At 27.5% G+C, this 26,043-nt stretch overlaps 1 protein-coding gene across 2 annotated transcripts; it reads left to right on the top strand.

The window, feature by feature from the left end:
- The first annotated feature begins 1,830 nt into the window (after positions 1–1,830).
- LOC114129399 (uncharacterized) lies at positions 1,831–19,523 on the top strand. Of its 2 annotated transcripts, XM_050204568.1 has the most exons (7): positions 1,831–1,963; positions 3,025–3,128; positions 12,664–12,756; positions 15,262–15,409; positions 17,851–17,981; positions 18,359–18,505; positions 18,902–19,523. In XM_050204568.1, exons 2-7 carry the CDS (start codon positions 3,119–3,121, stop codon positions 19,051–19,053), a joined length of 681 nt encoding a protein of 226 aa, XP_050060525.1. In that variant the 5' UTR covers positions 1,831–1,963; positions 3,025–3,118; the 3' UTR covers positions 19,054–19,523. The 2 variants fall into 2 exon arrangements, with proteins under 2 accessions (XP_050060525.1, XP_050060524.1); XM_050204567.1 differs by lacking the exons at positions 1,831–1,963; positions 3,025–3,128 and adding an exon at positions 6,624–7,064.
- The last annotated feature ends 6,520 nt before the right edge of the window (positions 19,524–26,043 follow it).

Below are 26,043 nucleotides of genomic sequence, written 5' to 3'. Positions count from 1 at the left end.
ATATTATGTTAAATAATAATATCATATTGAGTCATTGCCGTTTGTCCAACCTAAACGGATTTCGCTTTCACTGTAGCTATATACAACCGCCAAACCGTTTTTACTAGTTGTCACACTCCAGCATAATATAATATGTATGCGCGTAGACGTTTTAACCTCAAAAAGTTAAACTATTTATATCAATGTAGGTATTGTAATGTATTTTAAAATGTAATAAGTCAATTTTTACTAATAATTATTATTATTCTAAATCAAATTTAAGTATTGTTCACAAAAATCAGAGTGGAATATTACATTGTATAAAACTATAAGATTAACTCATCACATAGTACCAAAACTGCCAAATTATAAGAGTGAATCGACCTATTATTAAATTTGATGGTAAAAATATTTAATTTTTAAACGAGTTGTGATGAGCATTATCAAATTTTAATATTTTATGTACTCATATAACATGCTTAAAAATTAAACATTGTAAAATATCAACAAGACAACACAGATACTGTTGTTGCCATTAGGTTTGATAATATCAATCACTTTAATATTTGAGTTAACAACACAAAACTGGTACTGCTGAATCTAAAATATATTCTTTATATGTTATATGTTAGTTAGTAAGATGGAGACTGTAAGCGGGTATGACGTCTTCTTGATCGAATATAATATTATCATTTCATTATTATTATTTAAAACGTTAAGTAAATACACCATAATAAGTAATGTTATAAATTGTGAATCTAAAAGGTAAAGTAACGTGTTCATGGGAATGGAATCCCGAAGAAAATTCGAAAAAGTTTATTTTTAAAATTTTCTATATACAGGGTCACGGGAAAGGTTTGTTGCTAGCCGATTTCACCTAATTTTTATTTTACAGGGAGGGATTAGGGATTATCGTTCAAATTTAAATATTAAGCTTGAATGTTCAAAGACACGGCGAATTTTATATTCGTAAACAATTGTTTTTACAAATATTAATTTTTACAAGGATAGGCCCAAAAATAGGATTTAGTTATATATATTTTAATATTTTTTATTTATATCGTTGTTAGATGTCATAATATGTATTTGAATATCCACTAAAAAGTATATTTGAAAAGTATTATTTTCTTGATAGTTAATTGTTTTGAATACATAGAAGATTACCTTGAATATTGTGAAATGACGAGTCTTAAGACGACATTACTCTTTTTAATACGTCGTCCATGATTTTTTTTTTTTTTACCAAAACTAAGTATAAGTGACATTCTTGACTAAAAGGTTTCTATAATGTATTAGCTATTACTATTGGAATTTCATAATAGTAATAATAATAATATGTAATTACTATACTTGAATTAAAATATTATCTAAGTTTGAAATAATAAATTATAGCTTTTGGAAACCAGTTTAATCATTATGATCTGAAATAGGTTTAATGACCCGTTGAGTGATGATTTTGTTGTGCGGGATGTATAGTGGACACCGCAACTTGTTGTAGGGACCTACTACACAGCAGTGACAGTTTAGAAATGTTTAACGCTATTGCATTTATAGGTACCTAATAATATTTGATATTACGATAAAAGTTGCGTTACTGAAATTCGGCTTCGCTTTTTTATTTATCGAGACGCGTCTCGATACAATAGAGAGACTTGCGTGTATTAAAACACCGACGCAAGTAAGCATCGCGGTTCGCAACATCAACCGCCGGATTACACGAAACCCCATTAGGCCGAGCTGCTAAATAACATAAAGTATATGTTTAATATTTACATTCGCTTGCCGTCAGGCAACTACCTATATATAGATAACCACATAATATTATGTATCTAATGGATCGTTGAAATTAATAGCTTCATTAAACTGACTTCTAAGCGAGGATACGCGATATTTCGGCAACGGCGTGCGTAGAATATGACACAATCGAAATGAATATAATATGTTTGGGAATTGAGACATCATAGCGACACCACATACGCATTGGGTAAGTTTTTTTTTTTATGATATGACCCGTGACACAGAATATTATTATAGCCATTTATTGAAACGGACCCGTTTGATAAAAGTTTGCGATGTATAATACGTTTAAATACTTGCCAGTGACACGATGTATATTATTTATTATTAAAACGGAAACAAAATAAGTTAAAATCAAATTACGAGACGACGAACGGAGAAAAATCTGGTAAATCGTTTTCCTCTCTAGGATCGCGTATTGCATGCTATGTATCGTGTATAATCGATATATTATCGTATTCTGATCGGCCGTTGTAAACATGGTAGCATTCATTCACAACGATTTTCAGGAAAATTTCAGGAGTTGGGCCGAACTCAAATTTTAGACTGCATGACAGGTTTACACTATTACGTAATACGAGTATTACCGTTCGATGTCAGCACATAGACATAATATTGTATGTTTATCAATAAAATGCAATGTTTAGTGTATGTTTGCGTATGTAGCGATCACGTTTCTGAAGTTTGGTAAATAATATAAATAAATCCTAAAACCCAAAAATGTGCACCTTGAAACTAAATTTTTAAATTTTGCATATCATTAAAGAACTGTTTACTGGGGGAGTTGTTAACTTGCGATAAACGAATATGTTTTGTTTGTACCTATTATGGTCAAATCAAAGACTGAAAACGGATCGTTTTGCAAATCCTGCACAGTTTTTGACGGATTTTCAAAAAATTGATTCCGATAGATTTAGTAAGACCCGTAAATATGTCGCTGTATTACAGAAAATAAAAAAGTTATTTTATGAACGGATTTAATTTTAGACTTATAAATCGTACACAATTTTGGCCAAAACAATCCAATTAATTCCGTAAAACATCTGTGCTGTTTAAATTTAGCAGAGTTTAAGAAGTAGGGATAAACCCACGTTATGCGTTTAATTTGTCCGTTCGGATGAGCTGTATAGTTTACGTACATATATAATATACGCGTTAATCGGAAAATCTGTCTGCCATCATCTGCAGTTTTATACACCGCAGCCATGACATGTTATATATTATACCAACTATTTTGTACTTTTATAGGACGACGAACGTTCGCCGCGTCATTCCGGCACTTGGCGTACGAGTTTCTTGCTGGTGGCGGTCGTTTATTGCACGGACGATATGATGTCGATATATGTATACAGGTACAATAATAATAATAATAATAATAATAATAATAATAATACGACTATTACGAGTATTACACACGACCGCGTCGTCACCGTCCGTTGGAAGCGCCACGAGAATGAGAGGTTGTTTTTAAAACGAACGTATATAATAATATTATAAAATATACACATTTATATATATATTATACATCAGGATCGGCGTCAATCCGCGCCTCCGGGCGGCAGGCGGAGGACTTATGTAACGAGACAAATTATCGCAGACCTATTTTTTGCACGAGACCGTTTCGTGTACGATATACGCGTGTATTAAATTTATATTGAAACTTTAAGATATTTTACGTGCACTATATGCTTGCGTTTTTCTCGTATACAGTCACACACTCACATCTTCATTTTTTGCATATTATTATAAAATATTTTAACGTCTGTTACAACGCGGTTGCAGTGTAACTATCTAAACACAAACCGTGTACGTAGTGTACGAAATCGGCCGTTGATCGTGTATTAGCATTTAATTTTTTCACAACATCATACATATTATATTTTCGATGATGGCGATTATGTTAATTTATATTTTAATTAGTTGTTATAAATTATTATTGATTACGCACTAATATATTGTTGTGATATTTAACTTGTCGATAAAAGCTAAGTACGAGCCGTTGGCGGGTCCCCAATAATCTGTGACCTGTCACTAACCCTATATTATTATACATATACTTAATATTAACTATAATACACTTAAACAGTATACTATTTGTATAAAAACAAAACAGTTAAATCCAAAAGCCATACGCCATTTTTTTTCTTAATTAAACAAGTAAACATTGAACTGTAACTAATTAGTAATTTTCCAATTGAGTACTGATGGAAATTTTAATTCAAGGTACCTATTCTGAAGGCATTAATGAATGATCATTAAATATTATTGCTTATTGGTATGAATTAGTGATCTACATGTTATCGCTATAATATTATACCAACTTTGCGAAACCGTTGAAAAATATAAACTTTTAATTACTCGCTAGTCGCTAAGTGTTGTGTATTGTGATATACTTATACCTAATATTCAAATAAAATTATAATCTGCGAATTGTAACTTGTAAGTTGAGTCTACGATATAAATTACAATTACAAATACATTCAATTATGTAGGATTTTTTAGAGCGCTGATTAATTTTACTGGGCTTTATTTTCGTTGGTAAAATGTTTTCTTTATAGATTTGATGTACTTTACTTCAACATCACACAATTTTTTGGTAGTATATTTTTTCTCCAATGTTAATTTCATATGTTGACAAAATTACGATCATTTGCCAATTATTTTGTTATTAAAAATGTACATTTTTCAACATTTGATATTTAAATTATGAATAACATATGGTATTAGGTTTTTTTTGTAATCTAAAAAAAAATGATTCCTAGAAATTTGATATTATTGTGTATGTTATTACTTATTATATTTTACTACATCAAAAAAATATATTTTCAAAATATTTGTATTCATTTTAAGCCATTGTCTATTTATACGACGTGTGCACTTATTTTTATCGTTTTATGCAGTAGTACGGGATGTCTAAATATTATGTTACTAACAACTGCCCAATGATAAAATAAATGAAACAATATTATAATAATCATTATACAATGCATGTGATTTATTTTTGGCAAAATTGAATTACTTAATTTATTACTTACAGCATTATAAAATTATAAATATATATATGTAGTTATATATTAAAATATCCTTAGAAATAATTTTATTTTTATTTTTGAATGAAATTTACAATCTGTACCTATTTTATAATGAGTAAAAGTGATACAGGGTAATAAAAAAACCTAAAAGCTTACAATTACTCGTACGTAACACATGAATCGTTTGAAGAAAGCAGCTACCCATTAGCGACACTTTTATTTGAGAATATTTAATATTTTTTAAATATCAACAAGTCCTTAACAACTTGACTGCCATGCTGTTTTTTATAAACTTGCCAATCTTGCCATGAGACCCAATTCGGGAACTCACTAAACTTCCATTGACTGCCATGAGACTCAATTCTGGATCTCAGGCGTTACAGTTTATTTTATCTGATATAGTGATATCTCGTTTTGAGTCTCATTTTTCAAGACATTAGTACCAACATTCGTATTCTACAGTGTAGCCACTATCGGTTGGTATCAATAGCACTCTTATAATATTTTTCCCGCCAGAGTTATAGCATTTTATATTTACGTCTCTATTGTGATATGAATAGTACCTTGGCATTTTTGTGAAGTTCACCAAAAATATCATGGCATTTTAAGGAAGTGTTCTGAGACCCAAATTTGAATCTCATGGCAGTCAAGTTGTTAAAAATACAGGTTGATAAAAATGATTCATCATTAAATTCGAATTCAACAAGTCTTATACACAGCAGAGCGACATCCTTATTTTTTTCGTTTAGAATCAACGACAATATAGCTAGTATTATGAGAACTGTATTATCACAATCCTTCCCTATAGTTGTAGTAATACATAACACTCATTATGTAGTATTCATGTATTCGATATTCTTTAATTGGAATTTTTACTCGCCAATAGAGATGGGATGGGAGATGGATGGATTGTTTACAATATGGTAAAATGTATTGTATGTCATATTTTATCATTGTGTGAAGTACGTACGATAATATGTTCGATATTTATACGTGAATAGAATCTTTTTCATTATTTTTACGTGTAAATAATGATATCCAACACTTTAAATAAAGATTTCATTTAAATATTTATTTGATTGGTTATAATATTTATAAGACAATTCAAATACAACGTATGATGGCTTCTTCGCGGCCAGCATTGTCGTAAACGTGCGTGTGTATATACCAATTATACGGTCACCGAGTGGCAATGGAACTCTTGTGAACGACAAACACGCGACATTTTCTCGTCGGATTCACTCGGAATCGAAGTGTACGACATTATGATTACGCATATTATTATCCTTTAATCTATGCACATACGAGTCTACTGTGAACTATATAAATATATGATATTATATGTACGGTGGCCTTGCTGCCCGGCGGCTGTTGACTGTCGTACCGGCCGAACGTCTATGATAATTAGTTGATATATAGTAGGTAGCTACTAGCTATAGGTAGCCATCGGTACGGAATTTTGAACTCTATAGCCGCGTGGACGTTACTCGTTTCCACACATTATATAGTAGACGGTATGAAAAAAATAATAATATATATATATACAAAACATCGGCAGGCGAGATAAATATCGCGAGAAAGCAACAGTCCTATTTATAATGACGTATATAGGTATACGTACCTGTGCACATGGTGTTGTATGTTTTAATATTTCACAACCGTAGAAAAAAAAAATATCGAAAAATAATAATAATAATAAATAAGTCGTACACTATTATATACTAGAACGGTTGTACGGGCGCCTGCCGGCAGACGAGTAGGGTTTTGCGGCGCCGATGGTAGGGATCCTCTGGGAGCACGACAACCGAATAAAACCGTTTCTTGGCCACTGTCCCGGCCGAGTCTGCGAACGTCACAACGACCTGCCGCCAGCCAGCCATACACACACACACACATTATAGTAATTTTTATTATTATTACCAACAATCACATCGATTGTCGTTGTTAGGTATTCGATAATCGAAGAATACTTATAATAATATATTATTCTAGCTGTCATCACGAGTATTTTTGATTTTCTTTTTCTCTTTATACATCACTGTTCGCGTATTTCGTGATTCCGAGTTTTTTTTTTCAAAACCACTTATTTTCATAAACCAAAATATTTCACTGCAAAACCTAATACCTAAGATTCTCAGTCGAGTACCACTTTTACCCGTATCGATTACTGTTCAATAATGATCGACTACTTGCAGAAAATTTTCATCGTGGCCGCGGCCATAGTGTACGTCCAAGCGGAAAAATCAAAAGTCATACGTAAGTCTAATAATATTAGTAAATATGTTTTATATTGTATACTCGGTTAGCAAAAGGGTTCTATTATTACGATCTATCGCTGTTTTTACTTTTCTGCACAAAAACCTGTTTTCGTCCACATAGTGGACGCGACGGTTCAGTGAGAGTGGAAAAACGACGACAAGTGGGTCATATTATTATCAAGACGTATGATCGTTACATAGTCGTAAGTCGTGTAATCATCAATGCACCACCCACGAGTGTAAACTTCAAACGTAATTCAAGTATTATAGAAAATGAAAATACTTCTTAGATTCGCATAGCCATCGTAAGTTTTAACAGTACATGGTTGACGCTTTTACATTTTGGAAAAACCAAAAATAATCTTTAATTTGTCAAAACCATACCAATGACTATTTTATAACTGTGTGTTAACTATTCAGTTACACCCTTTTAAATCTGAAACTGCTTAATTTATGAAGTAGTCAAATTTTTGGTCTTACAGTGTGTAAAAATATTAATACTTGAAGTTAATTCTAAGCTAGTGTATAATATATTGTATGTATATTGTAACTTGAATAAAAAATGTATACAATTTAAAATATGAACTATGTTATGTTCATAATTGAGCTAAAGGTAAAATATAATAATAATTAAAAAAAAAAAATCATTATTTATTATTTTTATCTAGGTGTTTGTCAGAGATCGCAATGTATGACATGAAAAATATTATTACTAATCAAAATACCATATTTCTGATTAACTGCATTCTCTTATACGTATTTTAAACCTGAAACGCCATAGTCTATGTCAGATTATAGATATTCGTCTATTGACTGTACCTATTTGTTATCACAGAATGTCTGCGCAGTATTTTACGGGTTATTTTCCATACAAATTGATTGACACGATAAAAAAATATTATCATTTTACTAGTTTTTTTGTTTTTGTGAATGTCTCGTATTTATTCTATTTATCTCGTTTTCATAATACATCTTTTCGTATTTTTTTATGATTTTAAAGCTATTACAAACAAATAGGTATGTACAATCTGTCTGCGAGCACTAAGCACATGTAATAAATACAGTAGTCATTTTTTAGATTAGTCACTGCAACATTTCACACGAACCTTGCTAATTATTACGACGGTTAAAATTAAAAGATAACGAGAAAAAAATTAGTTTTAACCAAAATTCGTTATTATCATCACGTGTTGGCAAAACAATTTCTATAAACGGGTAATATGTACAAAATTATTATTAATTATTACAAAAGGGATACTATTTTTCGGATACCTGCAATCTGCGTACACGTATTATACGAATACGTTTTTACGGCGTGTTAATTGTATATCGTAATTCCTATCTGCAGTGTGCCTAAATACTTGACAAAATATTAAACGTCTGGTTTTTCTTTATTGTGTGGAGTGTAATCACCGCATTTACTATGTTTATCTTAGTTTAATTTATCCTTTCAATTTTTACATAGTTATTCATTCCTTTCAAAGCAGTGTATTGAGTAGTATTACGAATTACAACTGTTGAGAACAGCGGGCAATAACTGCGACGTTCAAGAAAATTGCAATCGATAGTATAATAATTATTTTGTGACGACTCCGCCGATGACCGATAAAACTTGTTGCATCAACATTATTTATATGTATATATATATATATATATATATTGGTGTTTCACCAATAGTATAATATCCAATAATATTCCATAATACATATCATATGGAAATTATAAAATATTTTGTAATACATTTTGTAAACAGTTTTATGTAAACCCGCAGTAAATACACAGACGTTGAAGTTCAGTGTAATTAATCAGGTCGTATAGTTACGAATAGTTATATAACACCGTATAGCAGTGTTATAACTATGGCAGTTGCACAGTTTATGGATTAGTTGCAACTTTTTACATTTACTGTATTTCATGAACCAAACAATTTAACACGCATAACATACAGGAATATATTATGATTTATAGTATATTGATATAGTTGATGTATCGTTATTGTTATTACAAGATTTTTTTGAAAAGCAGGCGAATCTCTCTTATAATTTCGATTCTGCAAACTTTTGTCGACCACTTAAATATTTATGCACATTGCTATGATAATCATTTTCACGTCGTTTCTAGAGTTTCAATTCTATTTTTCTAGTATAATTAAACGTTCCCGGCTCCAAAACACAAAATTTCCGAACAAAGTATCATCATCCAATAAACGTATGCCAACAAAATATATTAATTTATACGGCGCCGAGAAATGTTAATTACAATAACAGTGAAAAAAAAATAGTAGTAATAATAATAAAATAATAATAATGGATCGAATGAAAAACCGGTCGCGTGTTTGAATCGACCTGATTGAATTGCTGCGGAGGACCAGTACTGCCGTTGGTATATATAGTCACAGTCACCGACGGCGTTGCATCATTCACGAGACGCACCTATGCACGCAGACACCGACCCGGTGCTCGACCCGAAGTTGGCTAATAGCCCCTCACGATAAGAACGTTTTCAAATGGATTATATTATTATTATTATTATGAATATACCATCGCAGTACGATGTACCTACTATTAAAGGTAGGCAATTGCAACCGAGCCAGTTCGATAAAAATGATGATTTTCGATCCACCGAAGATGCAGCTGGCTACGAATATCATAATAATTATGTATACAGGTCGATTTATTGTACCTACACGCGTTAAACTGCATTTCGTCGATACAAACTTCTTTTTTTCACACGAGAACCACCCTTTTTCTAAACATTTTTGATTTTTTTTTTTCATTATCGATGAAATCGAAACAGGATTTTTAAATCTCCCAATAAGTAATTATGACTCTAAATAATAATCCACCATAATAGGTTTAGTAGATGTGGGGACTATTGCGAGGATTCAAAAAGTATAGTGATTATTCGTCAAAATTAATCTTTTTTAGTTTAAAAAAAAAAACTTGTAAAGTTTGGTCGAATATGTGATCAATTATCATTAAACTGCAATTCCGAAAAAAAAAAAATTGGATAAATGTATAAACGATAAAACGTGAACAGAACTTGGTCGGCGAATCACTCTGTACATGAGATACTTACTACTCAGTCAGTGTATAATATACGGTTATCGGGTTACGATGGCAGGTATAATGTAATAATAATACGTATAATATCCTGTATAATTCCTGTCCGCGTAGCGATGGGGGCAATAATATCGCAGAACTTGTGAAACCAGAAAAAAAGACGTTTGGTGAAGAAACTCTTCGTGCACAGGTGTACAGAATAAAATGTTGTTTGTTTAAAATGTAGATATAATATATTTTATTGATATTATGTTATACCTATTCGTTTATAATATTACGTTTTATGCAATACCGCGACGCCGCTTGCATATCGATGATAAATAATAATAAATTGTATCGACGGTGATGTATGGTACGCGTTTATTACGGGACGTCGAAAACTGTATATAGTATGTCAATATGTACGTGCTCGCCGATGCGAAGGTCGACGGTGTTTATACGTATAAGTATAATATAATAATAATAATAATTATTATTATTGTAATTTATAATATTAGGTTTCGTATGCAGTTTTACGAAATTATTTTCTTATTAAAAATGTGATTCTTCGGCCAAAACTCCCAGCGTTACCGACGTCGCGAATGCCGTGTTCTATATAATAAAATGTTTTATAATTTAATATTATTACGATGACGATCGCGTTTTATTTTAATTTTCGTAAAGCGAGGGAGTTATCAACCGAAAACGTGTAAACTAAAAATTATTTCAGATATGATGATTGTTGGTTTGCACCAAAAATTAAAAACGGATTTTCACCTTCAAAATACATCTTAATCCGTAATCGTTTTTATTTTTGAAAAGATGATTGTTAATGGCTTATAGAATTATAATCCTTGAACGATTAAAAAATTAAACATCTTATTGTGTATTCCGATGATACTCGATAGACGATAGTTGATACAAAGCAAATTATAGGTGTAGTACGCTCAAAATGCTATGCAATATAATACAATACAATTGTACAAATGTACAATACAATGGGCACCTTCTATATAATATAATATAATAACAGAGAATAATGCTTTTTAAAAAGTATTTTAATATAATTTTATTATTCAATCTAACCAAATTTAAGATAGTTTTGGTTATTAAATGTATTATAAGTTATCTTATATTTAATTTTTATATATTGTGTTTTTATCGTATATCTTGTTCTTAATTATAATATAATACAATTATTGCATTTATTTCAAGAATAATTTTAAAATTATATTTTAAATATTTTATTTTTTTAATTCTTTAAAATGTGTTTTAAGAAAAGAATAGTACTATATTAGCGAAATAGAAATATCACTATTAATATTATTATAGTTACACATTATTATTATTATACACTATATTATATTATAGTTTTTTTAGTTATTGGTATAACTCTAAATATATTATACCATAAAAAACAAAATATCTATACTAACATCTACATTAAATTATCATATAGAAGTTGTTAGAGATTTAAAATAATTAAAAAATAAAAAACCTATAATTTATTTTTATTTAAAATTAAACAATTTATAATTTATTGATAATGATCTACGAGTAAATACGATCATTTTTAATTTTTTCTCTAATTAGAATTAAATTTAAATAATATATACCTGTACGTAGTAATGAATGTATTGCTTTTATTGTTCAAAGTATCATAACTAATAATATCTACATACTATATAATATTATCAAAACTTTTAGATTTTTTTCTGTTACCTTGGTTAGAAAAAAAATGGTTGAAGGTTATAAACCATATAAATATATATTTTCCAATTAAAATATTAAAAAAGTCAAAATTGTTCGTAATATTTTTTTGTTTTTTTTTTGTGCGTTCTAAGGTATGTCTTAAAGCTTATCCAATTACTATTTTTTAATCATTTTTGAATTTATAGTATAAAATGAATGCAAGTTTCTTGATTTATAAAAAGCACGTTTGGCTTTAACATTCTATTCCTGTTTGATGTCATTGTCCGTTTTGTAGATAATGTCAGGTATCCAAATTATAGGTATGTAGGTATTATACTTGGCGAATGAACTATTTTCTTACTATAAATGTAGCCTATGTAGGTATGTTATTATTGTTACATATAGTTTGATATATAATAAATAATGTCGTTATTAAAAAAAAATTCTTATAAGCTATACGGCCTATATATAATAAATTAACGATCTTATAAAAAGTGAAAATAAATATAAATTGAATGCGAATATGAGCTTTTTATGTATAATAGATACCGTGTTACTTTTTTATGTACACAGTCAAAATATAAATACAAGCAAATGTTTGAAAATTAGAGTAAATAAAAAAAAACCATGATCATTATTACTCTTTTGTTTCAAAATGTGTATATTTTGTCGATGTACCTAACATGTAACAACAACACGTTATTGTTCTTCGGGTAAGATGTTTCTACCGTATTATATAGGTACATTACGATCTAGAGACATGATGAGTATACTCTTGCATACAACCATTGATTATATAAATTAATATTATCGAGTTTATAACGGTGATAAAAATATTTTTAACGTGTTTATTATATTTTACAGCACCCTACATAAAACAATGCATACGAGACGACCCAAAGCTCAATGAATGTCTCGCAGCGGAAATCAATCATTTAAGACCGTACTTGAAAGAAGGTGAGTAATATTATTTGGAATGTCTATACCTAAATACCATTAAGTACGTTCCCACGATTTTTATAATATTCCATACATAGTTTATACACACAATCATAATATTATATATTTATATGTATATATATATATATTATATATTATACAGACGATTATAATGACTATTGTACGCGTATTGTTTTTGCGATCATCAATGTAATATGCCTATATCCCATATTTTATTATTATATATTATACTTAATTAAACCGGCCGCCGTATTGGGCCCTGGAGACAATATTATACGTGTCATCCACTCATGATTCGATCGTACAAATATTATGGCGTAACGCAAAAAATGCGGTCAATGTCGCAGTTGTACTACTTGTACCGTCGCCGTCGTCGCCGTACTGCAGGGAGTTGTTATTATGTTATTATAACGATCGTTTTATTTTATTTTGAAATTACAACGATAACACGTAATATGTTTAGTTAAGTATTCATTGCGAGCATTTCCTTTATCAAGGAAACGATTGCTCGTCCTTAACAACCACAGTAATTTGTAGTTAAAATAAATCCTTAATGTATGCATCAAAAAAATATTAAAAATAATAACAGTGATTTTTATTTCAAAAATATAAACATTAATAAACGGAAACCGTACAAAATCTTAGCTGACATAACATTCTCAACGACCGGATAAAATACCCAATAGCTATATTAAACACTAAAACAATTATTAATAGAGCAATATTTTATTTTTATTTTTATTTTATATTCTGAGCAGAGCCATCCATATTGTATTGATTTTACATTAATATAAATATGCAATTTTTTGCGTGTCTGTCATCACCTTTTAAAATAGTAAAAACGCTTAGATTTTCAATTTAAATGTTATTTCTGATTGAAAATTAAATTTAGTTGATGGTTTTGGGAGTCAAAAGAATAAAATCCCAATATTTTTTTTTTTAATAATTAGAAAAAACAAAGAAATAAATACAAATTATAAATATTTAAATGGAGAAGAACAATTTAGTTACTTAGTTGAAATTTAAAATTATTATCAATGGGGATTTAAAACTTTTACGTTGTTATTATATTTTATATACACAATGACATTTTTAAAACATTTTTAATTTAGATTGATTTAATGCTATTGGCTATTTATATTATTTTACGGAAAGTCGATATTGACACAAAAGTTAATAAAAATATATATTTTTTATAAATATGTTAGTAAATAATTATTAAATATTAATAATAAAATAACTGACATTTTATCATTTAACCGTATTACTAATAGTAAATGTTTTTAAATGTATTACTTATGGAATTTTACCTAAGGACTAAAAGCCTTACATGAAGAAGATATCTTTTAAGTATTGGTATTATTTGTGGAAAGCCAGAAACACATGAATCATATTACTTTAAAACTTACCTACATTAGCATTAACAATTAAAATACATTCAACTGTAGTAATATTTTGGATATAGATTGTACAATTAAATATGTATAAAAATTTCGTTGAATTTAGTTAGTAATACGATATTTCAATGTATAAAAATATTTTATTTTGTACAATTAAACTTTAATAAATATAGTACATTGTTCTATACTGTTATTAAAATAAACGTAATATGATGAATTTATAAATTTATTCTAAGAATGTTCCACGTGCATAACATTCATACATCATACAACGTTTACCGGTTTACCCGAAATACGATCATAAGTATGTTGCGATAACCGAAATGTTCGTTCCAATATCGTGATTTTAGATGACATAATTGTACAATTATTTCGAAATTTTTATTGTCGAGTGCGCTAACTTTGGACATGAATAATTTAACATATCCACGTCATCAAAGCATTAATCCCAAAAGGACGCTTCCATCACCTCTGAATTCGCCAATACGCATTAAGGAAAAAAATTAATTCCTTCTGCTCGCCCAAACACAGATAAATAATACAATCTATAGAGTAAAAAACACACATCTTCTTTTCTTAACACACCTTCTCTTCAGACTAGACCTTCTCATATATGCTTCTTTCGCTGACTAATAATTGTATTATTCTATATCCAATAATTTCAGTAATGACATATCTGCACATTGCTATATTTAAATTCTTTTTAAACATTATTTCATTGACTAATCTCCTAATTTTTGTCCTTACCGTGGTACTACACAATTGTATATAGTATATACCCAAGATAGTTAGGGTTAAAATTGTGTCATTTATTTAATTTATTTTCCTATACAATTCAATTTACCTTCTGTTTATATTATACTAAAACTGTTTCATTAAAACTATTTTCAAAAATTAATATATATATTTTAATTTATGTATGTTATAATCTTTAAGTGTTGAGTTATAATAGTTACTTATGACTTATTAAAAAATAAAACAAATCATAAAAATAATCTTAAAAAAAATGTATAATACATATACATTATACACAATATAAATTGGTGTTTAATTTAGTTAATTTTTAGTTATATTGAATTGAAATAACATATTTTGTCTATAGGAATCGATGAAATCGAACTGCCACCCGTGGAACCTTTCAGGATGGATTCTTTGAGCTTAGCAATTACCGGTGGATCGAATGGCTACAAAATAACGTTGAGGGATATTGATTTGTATGGAGCTAGCAATTTCTCTATTCAAAAAGTGTTGTAAGTGTAACTATTGCAGTTTTAGCTTTACGGATAAAATATTTTTATAGTTGAAGCAAAATTCAGAAGGAAATTTAAATTAGCATATCGATCAAAAAACGTAATGTGGTAAAAATGAAAATAAACGATAGTTTTTTTAATCAAAAAATACTGATTCAATTTAAGTTTTATAATGAATATAATATACACAGACTCATTTACCACGTATATTTACCCCGAATTTCCCTTTATATCAAATTCTGTTTTTAGAATTTTTAAATGTAATTAAAGATAATTTTAAAAACGTTTTACTCTAAATTTAAGTTAAATATATGATGGCTAATTTTAAATTATTAATTATATCTCCGTATTACGATACATATAGTATTAATTTATAAGTTAAGAACTTAGAACAATGATATTATAATGATATAATATGATATAATATTAAATAAACAAAATGCAGTAAATGTAATGTTTTTGGCAAAAATTAGTTAAATAGAACTGATTAGTGATTACTAATAAAATAGTCATGTAAATACATTTTAAAATATCCTTAGAGCTAGAGGCTACAACACTCCGCCTCTGATTATAATATTTTTTAGCATGTAATAATTTATCATTGAGTTGTAATTTAACACAGCCAATGACGTAGGTATACACTCATGCAAAATAAGAACTACCTATACATTAGCGCGATTTGCCTGATTTTTATTTTTTATTTGACCATGATTTTTATTTATTTATTTAATCAATATGACAAATTAAACAATTGAATAATAATTAATAAAAAAAAAAAATATATATATTAAATTCGATGTAATTTTTAAACAATAGTTATTTTGCACCAGTAGAACTTTTTTTCAATAGTCATTCTACTTCGCTTAACCTTTGCATCAACATGTTCAATGTTCATAATTGTAATGTAATTAATAGATAATTATTATATTATATTTAATTTTGACAAATTTCAATCATGTTTTTTTATAGCTTACTGAAATTCTATTATTACTACTGCTATTGAAATAATATTAAAAAAAAAAAAATAATAATAATAATAATAGATTGTATGTATTATTTTTAGAATGAACAACTAATTGGTTATATCTTATAACTTATTAATAAGACTCTATATAATTAGTGTTGGAAATATAGATGAATAATTTTAATAACATTGTTTAATAAGTACATAATAATATTTGAATATATTATAATTTGCTTAAACTGTAATTAATTATATAAACTAATTGATTTACATATTAACGCACTGTAGAAATTACTGAATCTAGAAACTTGCAATTTTTCATTGAGATTCTTTTTATAATTACATATTTTAGAATATCATTAAAAATAATTATAACTCATAAAACTGAAATAGGAATTTTGATCACGAGTTAGTTCTAGATCCACTGATCATTGAATATTTTTCATAAATTTTCTGAAGAGTATACATCAGTGCAGAGCTTAAGCATAATTTTATAGATTCTATTACAACCTTTATTATGAAACCATATAATAGTAATTTACAGCGACTTTTAGAAAGTTTTTCAATGGAATCATTCACTTGACTTTGTTAAAAATGTGTATTTACATTTGATATTTATTTTCTCGCATACAGATGAACATTTAAATTTTAAACCGAGTTGATCACGGAGTTATTATACTTCGAAATACAATATAAAAATTTTGATTTTCACATATATTCTTAATTACTTAGGTATTTACTTAGTCAGCAAAATTATGTTTTTGAAGCACTACATTTCACAAGGTTAGATTATATGATGTACAATATATACGACTATCCACACTTTTATACATATCACATCATTATAATATACATTGGAATTTCACAATAAAAAATGATAAATATTTTCTTACGTTTTTTTATTATTAAATTATCACGTTGATTTTGATGTATAATTAATAAGGTATTTAATTTAACTCTAAAATTAACTTCACAGTTTAAAATAATTTTGTGAATAAGGCGTGATGTGTATGCAATTTTGCTACTGCCACGCTATGGTAGATCAAGAACAGTATTTTTAATTTTGTAGGCATCAAAATAATAGTTTAATAAACCAAAAACTTGAATATTCTACAATCAACGATTATTATAAATTGAAATATTTCTATAATACATTATAATTTATATTGTGAGTGTAATTAATTTAATATTATTCATTAATTATTAGTTATTATATTTAAACTACAGAGGAAAATACTTTAAAAAAAACTAATATTGTATTAAAATATATAATTATAATTTATAACTTATCATAATTTATTCATAACTGACACTATACACAATAAACATACATTATCATAAAGATTTGTTGATTAAATACCTTTTTTTAGCTTAATAAAATATATTTGTTATACATTTATTTATTATTATTATTGATTAGGTACCTACTAAAATCATATTATTGTTTTTTCATAACATTATTTCTGTTTTAATTTAGAATACGTCCAAATGCACCATTTGAAGGTAAAGTCAGAATTCCAAAAATGACAATGGATGCCAAATATGCTAGTACTGGAGTGTTGTTAGTGCTTCCTGCTAACGGAAATGGATCATTCCACGCAGATTTAGGTTTGAATAATTTATTACGCCTAATACATTTTTTTTTTTTTTTAAAAAATTATTTTGAATGGAATTTTTTTGTACATTAAATGTATATTTGATTATATTTCAAACATGCTCTATTGATTTATCTTGACTACTTAATAAATATTGAAAGTGCACTTTCAACAAAATTTAGTTAAAAGATTGATGATAATACATAATTTTTTTTTAATACATCATAAGAGTACAAAAAATTTTATATTCATATATGATTTTATATATAAGACAATATTTTTATAACTTAATAACGTATTTTATATTTAATTTTGATTATTATTCGTTTATTTATTTTTATTAAATATGATGACTATTACTAATAAATATAATTTAATGTATTATTTTAGGTGATGTTACCGCTACAGCAAAAGGAATTTTGTCTAGTTATTACAAAGATACAGAAAAATATTACAACTTGGACTTTTTGGAAGTAGATTTAGTCATAAAAAAAGCATACATGGTTGTCACCAGAGTCAACAATAATAGGATAATTGGTAAGCAAAAAACTATAGGTACCTATTAATGTAGAATATTATATCAGTATTTATTTAAATGTTTTAATGAATACAAATATTACTATTAATTATGTTTGTATTAAAATTAAAATATTTTTGATTTATGTATTTTGCTAACTACGGATAAATAAATCAAAATACTAAATCAAGTATAAAATTAGATATTTGTTTGTATAAATTAAATAAGAAAATAGGTTAAGATTTTTATATTTTTCAAATATAATGGGATATGAGTCATAATTAAAATATGCTCATGTATAATGATTTATAAGATGTTTTATTTTTAGATAAATTAATAATTAATAATTAGGATTTATTATTTAAATGAGATTTCATTAAATAAAACCTAATTTAATGTTTGGTTATTTTTTTTAGTTGAAGCAACAAACTTATTTTTGCGTGAAAATGGTCAAGAAGTATTACAAGTTATGATGCCTCAACTTCGAACCAAATTGGCAGCAATTTTTAAGAGGATAGTGAACCAGTTATTGACTCACGTTCCCGCAGATACCTTCTTCAGTAGTTAAGTTACTGTTAACATAAAAAGAAAAAAATACAATTTCATGTGAAAATATGTTTTATTTTTCGTAGTTAAGGCCCTTTTTTAGACTTATTTTGTTAATAATTATATTTTTATTATTGCTTTTTTTTGAAAACTGATTTACGTTAATTGTAATATATTATTATGTCGTAAAAAACTTTTCGGTTTATTTGTACCGAATATCCCCTGCCATCAAAAGTATGATTTATTTTTATTTATCTTATATAGTATATTGACATAGTAATAAGATTTTTTTTGTTTACCAAAAATCAAATTTCTACAGTCTGCATTTAATATAATGACACTTATATGTGCATTTTAAAACTTGGTTAAATATTATTTTTGGATATATAATATACTATAATATTTTGTAACTATCGATACTCATAATATTATATTTTTGACAACATCGTGAATATTGGCTTATATTATATTATATAGTTTTTATAATCATTACATTTTTGTTGTATTTTGAGTGATTTTGTTAAGAATTAAAACCCATATAAAAGAGTACCTCTGTCCAATGAAAATATTATGAGTTACATATATTTTTAAATATTATAGTTGTGTTTTTATTGAAAATTGATTGTCAATAACTAAATTGGTTACAGTGGATGTACAAAACTATTATATGTCATAAACTCATAACTCATAAGAATAACTTTTTTTCATACCTAGTTAGATAGGCTTTTAGATTCAAAATGTTACTATATTCGTAAACCAACATATATATTATAATTTAATATTGTATATTAAATTATATTTTTGTAATATTTATGTTATTAAGATTGACATACCGAAAATTAGGTAGGTACCTACGCTTGTAGATATTTCATAAATTATTTTGTTCTAATTTATTTTGTAATGTATTTTTCACATACAACACACTAATATAATTTATCGCTCTTTTAGTGTTTTTATTGATATGAAGCAGTCACTAGAACTTAGAAGGTCGTAATCAATAATTATATTGTTCTGCAGTGACATTTACCGCCGTCCGTCAGTATTCAATTTTAAATTTTGAATGAAATGAAGAATGTATTATTGATTTTACAATGATATATTTATTTTATGAACACTTCCTTGTCGAAAGAATGCTTCAAAAGTTACAAACAGTCATTGTTGTCAATCAAAAATATCGCAAATATGGCAATTACTTATAAGAAGTACCGTTATGAACACTATTGACTAGAATGACGTTAGTTGTAAGACGAGTTTTCGATATCTTTAGGCACTAGGCAGTACTTTGGTAAAAATCCTTAGAATAAGCTCTGTTGTAAATTATTCGTAATAGCAAGTTTAAAAATAAGAAACGGAGAAGTAATATATAGATAATATGTAATAATATACACTGTGTATAAGATGCAGACATGACTTATACAACCATAAGGGTTAAAAGTAGTACTCAGAAGTTATTTCGGGAACTTATACGCATTTGATGAGTAACATTTTTTCTCCCGTAAAAAGGCGATCAGGCGATGTTGAATAATTTATTATTCAAATTAAAATCGTTTTTCATACCTTAAAAGTAATCATTTATTTCATATCATGTCTTTAATATCTGATATTTTAATGCCCGTTATTTTCGCTAAGGTTTACTTACAGTCTTTACAGTCTGTGTAATAACCCCTTAACCCATAACGTAAATTCGTGGAATTAAACGCTTCACGTATAAACATATATGCGTACAAAAAGCTAATGTTTTTGTAATTAGTTGGGCACTTACATTAATAGTAAATTTTATCGATTATAAAAACTAACCACGAAATTAATAGCTCGGAACAAAACCACTTTTAGATGCGTTTTATTCATCATATTATCAGTTTTTTTTTTAATACTGAGAGCATACCTATTATAATCATAATATAATTAAACATTGATTTTTGAACATACTCAAATCGTGTGGGGGCGTGTACTTAATTTATTTCAAAAGTCCAGCAAAATTAAATAACACAAACTAATTTGTTTTTCGTTTCACTTTAGCAGATATAATAACTTGATAGTATATCATGCGATCCATGACAATTGAGTAAACAAGTTTTCAAAATCTACTATAGCTACATTATACTTAGACATAGTCTGAAAGTTTATTACCTACATCACATTTATTATGGTATGATTATTTTAATAATATGACAAAAGTCATTGATATTTTAGTAATATGCTATTTGAAAAAGAATAATATGTAGGTATTGATGAATAATATTACATTTTAATTTGATAAAGGTACACTTAATACTACTACAAAATATCTTAAGATTTTCGTCTTTCAATTTTGTAACATCAGAATAAAATGTTATTTTGTTTTATTCAAAATCTAAAACAATTTATTGAAAATGTTTTATGTCATATAGTTACTAAAACTTATATTAGTTGTTAAAAATGCTTGAATATTAAATTTATTTTAATATATTTTAAATACTAAACTTCAAAATTATTTGAATATTATTTAAAAAGAACTCAAATAAATGTTTAAATTAGTACTTGTCTATAGAAGAATTTTGAGCCTGAAATTGAGATAAATTTTAATTGGTGTTGTAACCGGTTTTTGCACGTTTCTATACATACGTCACAATATGCGGTTTACCTCACGTTTCTGTACATCATACAACGAAGTTTACAGTATAAATTGAAAAATTTCGTTAAAATATGAGTAAATACATAAATTTATATTATATAATAATAATATTAATAATAAAAAATATATGATATAAATTATATAGTCAAACATCATTCAATATGCATTTACATTAAAATCGAACTCCGTTAACTAATTATAAATATAGGTAATAATATGTTGAATGAGTCAAATAAAGTTACGTAAGATAATATAGTCCTACATTAGGTACACAGGGTTGGAAAAAAAGTTTATTTTTAAATAATACAAAACAAAAATATTATTTGATTAAAACTTTGTTTTTTTTATATGTATTTTTTTTAATTTTTAACAATCCTTTGTTTCAAGTATAATTCATAGATAAATTAACAAGTATATTAGTTAGTATTTTAAAAACAAATTTAATTTAAATCATAATAACCAAAAGAATAAATGTCGTGATATACATATACGAGTACACAAAATATATAATTTTTTATATATATATTTTTTAAATATTGATAAAAACGTTTAAAACGTTTAAACAGTTGTTTAAAATACATTCTAACCCTGCATTTTATTGTACACTGTATGATCAAATATCAATTTTTTTTTTTGCGTGTTTACTATGCAATATCTAAAGAATTCATTAAAAGTATATTTGTGATTTTTCTTATTATAGGTAATTAATATTTTTAAGTATAAAGTCACTTAATAATTACGTATTAAAACTTAATATATGTTATTGTATTCTAATATTTAAAAAGTACGATGATGGTTGGTATAATTGGTATAATACTGGTAAACTCTGTATTAAAAACCTATATGTAGCTAAAGGTACCTACAGTTATTTTACATTTTACGATTACTACGTTACATAATATAAATATAATATAAATAATTCATGTTTATATAATATTATACACTGCTATTGTATTAATTTGTTGCGATGTGACAAATCTTGATTAACGTTAGACACATTTTGTAATTCAGTAGTTTTTGTATTCAGCGAGGTTTATCAACATATTAAGATATTATAGGTATATTGTGTGGTTTAGAATCTTTTAATCGAAATTTGATTTAGATCGTAACAAATTTATCTCTTGATACCAATCGAATCCATATAGAAGTAATTGTTGCTCCATTATTTTGACTGGATTAGTCCAGAATGTACATAGAATTTATATGCAAATAAATAAAGATGATGGAGACTAGTGAATAATGTGTATGTTTATGTCAATACAAATAAAATTTAATTGGATTGGCATATTTGTAATCCAATATTTCTTAAAATTGTTTATAACTAGGGCTTGGCTTTTAAAGTATATGCTTTTTTTATATATATATATATAATATGAGATAGAAATCTAATTTTTGTACATAACTTCGTTTTACGTCATTCTGATTCCAAATAAACCAATTTATTTTTGATATTTCGGCTTTTTTCTATTTATTTATGCTTTTATTGATTTTTTCAGTTATTTCAGATGGAATTTTTTTTATTATTATGTTATTATAGTAAAAATAAAAACATGAATTAATAAGAAACGTAAAAACCCAGAATGTGGACTAAATTTTTATATCGGATTTTAATTGTTTTCGTTATCGGCTTGCTTATTAAATACATTAAAAGTATAGATTATCGATCTATCAGCTACTTGTAGTACCTACCTATACGGATAGTATGTCTATAACATCGATATCGACCATTTCAAAATTTAAGATTTAGAGCTGTAATTTGAAACCTATCATATGAAGTATGCATCGTTCACTTCAATGGATGTAAAGAGTTCGTTTTCTGTGTTAAATTTTAAATATTCTGTCGGACAATAGAGTCAGTTTCACTGCTGAAAATCTGGATGAATACATAATAGTTAAGGGAATAAGCGATTGACGTTTACGCGCGGCGGACATACGGTTTCCGCGACACAAAGCTCATTGCCGCTACGTAATATAATTATAACGTTCTCGGATCTTCCGAGATACCTATATTGTGGTCGTCACCATAAACATAAATAACATATTGCCAATAATTATATCGTCGACGCATATGCGGTCGACGGATCTTGTAATTTTGTCGTGTGGTGCGCGTCTGCGGTCGAGTTCTGCGGACCGTATTGCGTAGTAAACGCGTTAAAAAATAAAAAAAAAATATTATTTTATCCGCGTACGTATTTATATCGCGCGTGTAGACTTACGAGTTTAATCATTGCGGGTCGGCCTATTGTTTTTTTTTCAAAAGATAAGTCTACGAATTACGATAACGGAAGAGCACGCTCAACAGGGCCTGTGTGACAGGAAAACTATACCTCCTAATTATAATACCCCCCGGGGGTATGATTTTCCTAGGTTAATAGTACCCCCGGTACAAAAATCCTAGGATATTTATACTCCCCAAAAATTATATACCGGGGGGTACAAATATCCTAGTATAATAATACCTCCATCGGGGTATGAAAAACCTAGGAAATTTGTACCCCGGATATAATATTCCTAGGATATCTATACCTTCCTTCTAATATTTTTCCTGTATTATATGTACTTTAACTTCAGAACAAATTAACGAAATTCCCTTGTACTGAGCATAAGTCTCAAGTTATGTGTGATTTTTCACATACTACATAACTATGTATAGTTATTTTAAATAGGTAATAATAGGTATATTGTTCGAAATATTGTATTTTTATAAGGATTACTGGCTTATAACAAATAATATCCCATACATGGTTACGATACATATTAACATTATTAATACAATATTAAAAACATATTAATATTATTTTATTATTTTACTCGTATTATAAAATATTTATACATAGGTATGAATACAAATTATTGTGGTTCCTGCATAATTGATGTAAGTATATTATCTTCCTTCCTATATTATATTATATTATTTCGTAGTAAACGCGATCGATGAGTACGACCGCCGACAACGCTTCCTTCGGGGTTTTTTATTTTTATTCATTCAGTGACGTATTTAACAGACTTGTCCTGTTTAGTTTCTGAGTAAAGACCCTGTTGTCTCATTGTTACCTCAATCTTGCCATCACTGCTTGGTCTTTTTATCTAATTTGAATTTTAGTATCTTTTTGCTGTTTTTGGTTAAATATTGGTCTGTTCTGTGGTGAATAAAAAAAGAAATATAATAATAATTTTTATATATTCTATAAACTTAGTACTTACTAAACTTAATGATATACACGATAAAATAATAATCATGAAAAATATGATTTTCATTTTGTTTTTGTTATTATTTTTTTTTTTTAATTATCAAAGGATCACAGTCTTCAATCTAAAAAAAATATAATATAATATAATATAGGAAGGAAGATAATATACTTATATCAATTATGCAGGAACCACAGTAATTTGTATTCATACCTATTTAAAATATTTAAAATGTTGATATAAGTGTGGTTGCATAAATCCCTTGCAAAAATAACAGACTGTGACAACAATCTATAGTGTGAATATGAAATGACGCAAGAAACCTTCAACGATTTAAAAATGCCAAAAGATGATTCAAGATCAAGATTCGTGACCACTATATCATTTCATTGTAGCAGACGATAACCACAATTATTAGATTTATAAAATACGCACTAAAGACATTATAACAGACGGTGACTTCCCATACAGCAAAATAATATTTTTAATATGCTTTCAAAACGTATTTCAAGAAACGAAAATGTTTTTAATTAGTTTTCATTACATTGTAAGGACATTTAACGCGTACGGGGAAGAGCGGAAAAAATATCGGGAAACTTTAGAACTCATGCCAAAAAAACATATCGATAACGAAACGGCGCGGTGGCGGCGGAAAATAACGTTTTCAAAAAGACCGCGGCGAAAAGGAATTTTTCCTTTTTATTTCCTTTTAATATCTATTTATGCGTATGGTCGTAACTAACTGACCATTGACGTTTGGAACATATGCATATCATAATGTCATATAAGAAAATTATTTTTATCAGATTCTATGTTTTATATTTTTTATTTGCATGTTAATAATTATATTAAATATCTATTATATAAAAATAAGTCCGGTTTTCCTCCCTGACGCTATAACTCCAGAACGCACGAACCGATTTCCACGGTTTTGCATTCGCTGGAAAGGTCTTGGGCTCCGTGAGGTTTATAGCAAAGAAAATTCTGGAAAATTCAGGAAAAATTCAACAGAAAAGTGGGGAAATCGTTTTTCACATACAGCGCCATCTATTATACATAGCATGTACTTCAAACCAATAGCAACGGTGCGTGATAAAGTGTGTGACAGATAGTCATTATTCTCTGCTCAGTTAATTTCATTTAAGCTCAGTGTAAATTATGTGGATCGTGCATTTGAAGTTAAATTCAACACTCTGTCCATAGTCCAAA

Source organism: Aphis gossypii, chromosome 3 (genome assembly GCF_020184175.1).
Source record: "Aphis gossypii isolate Hap1 chromosome 3, ASM2018417v2, whole genome shotgun sequence".
In the NCBI taxonomy this organism is placed as follows: domain Eukaryota; kingdom Metazoa; phylum Arthropoda; class Insecta; order Hemiptera; family Aphididae; genus Aphis; species Aphis gossypii.
This window is presented reverse-complemented; position numbering and strand designations above follow the sequence as displayed.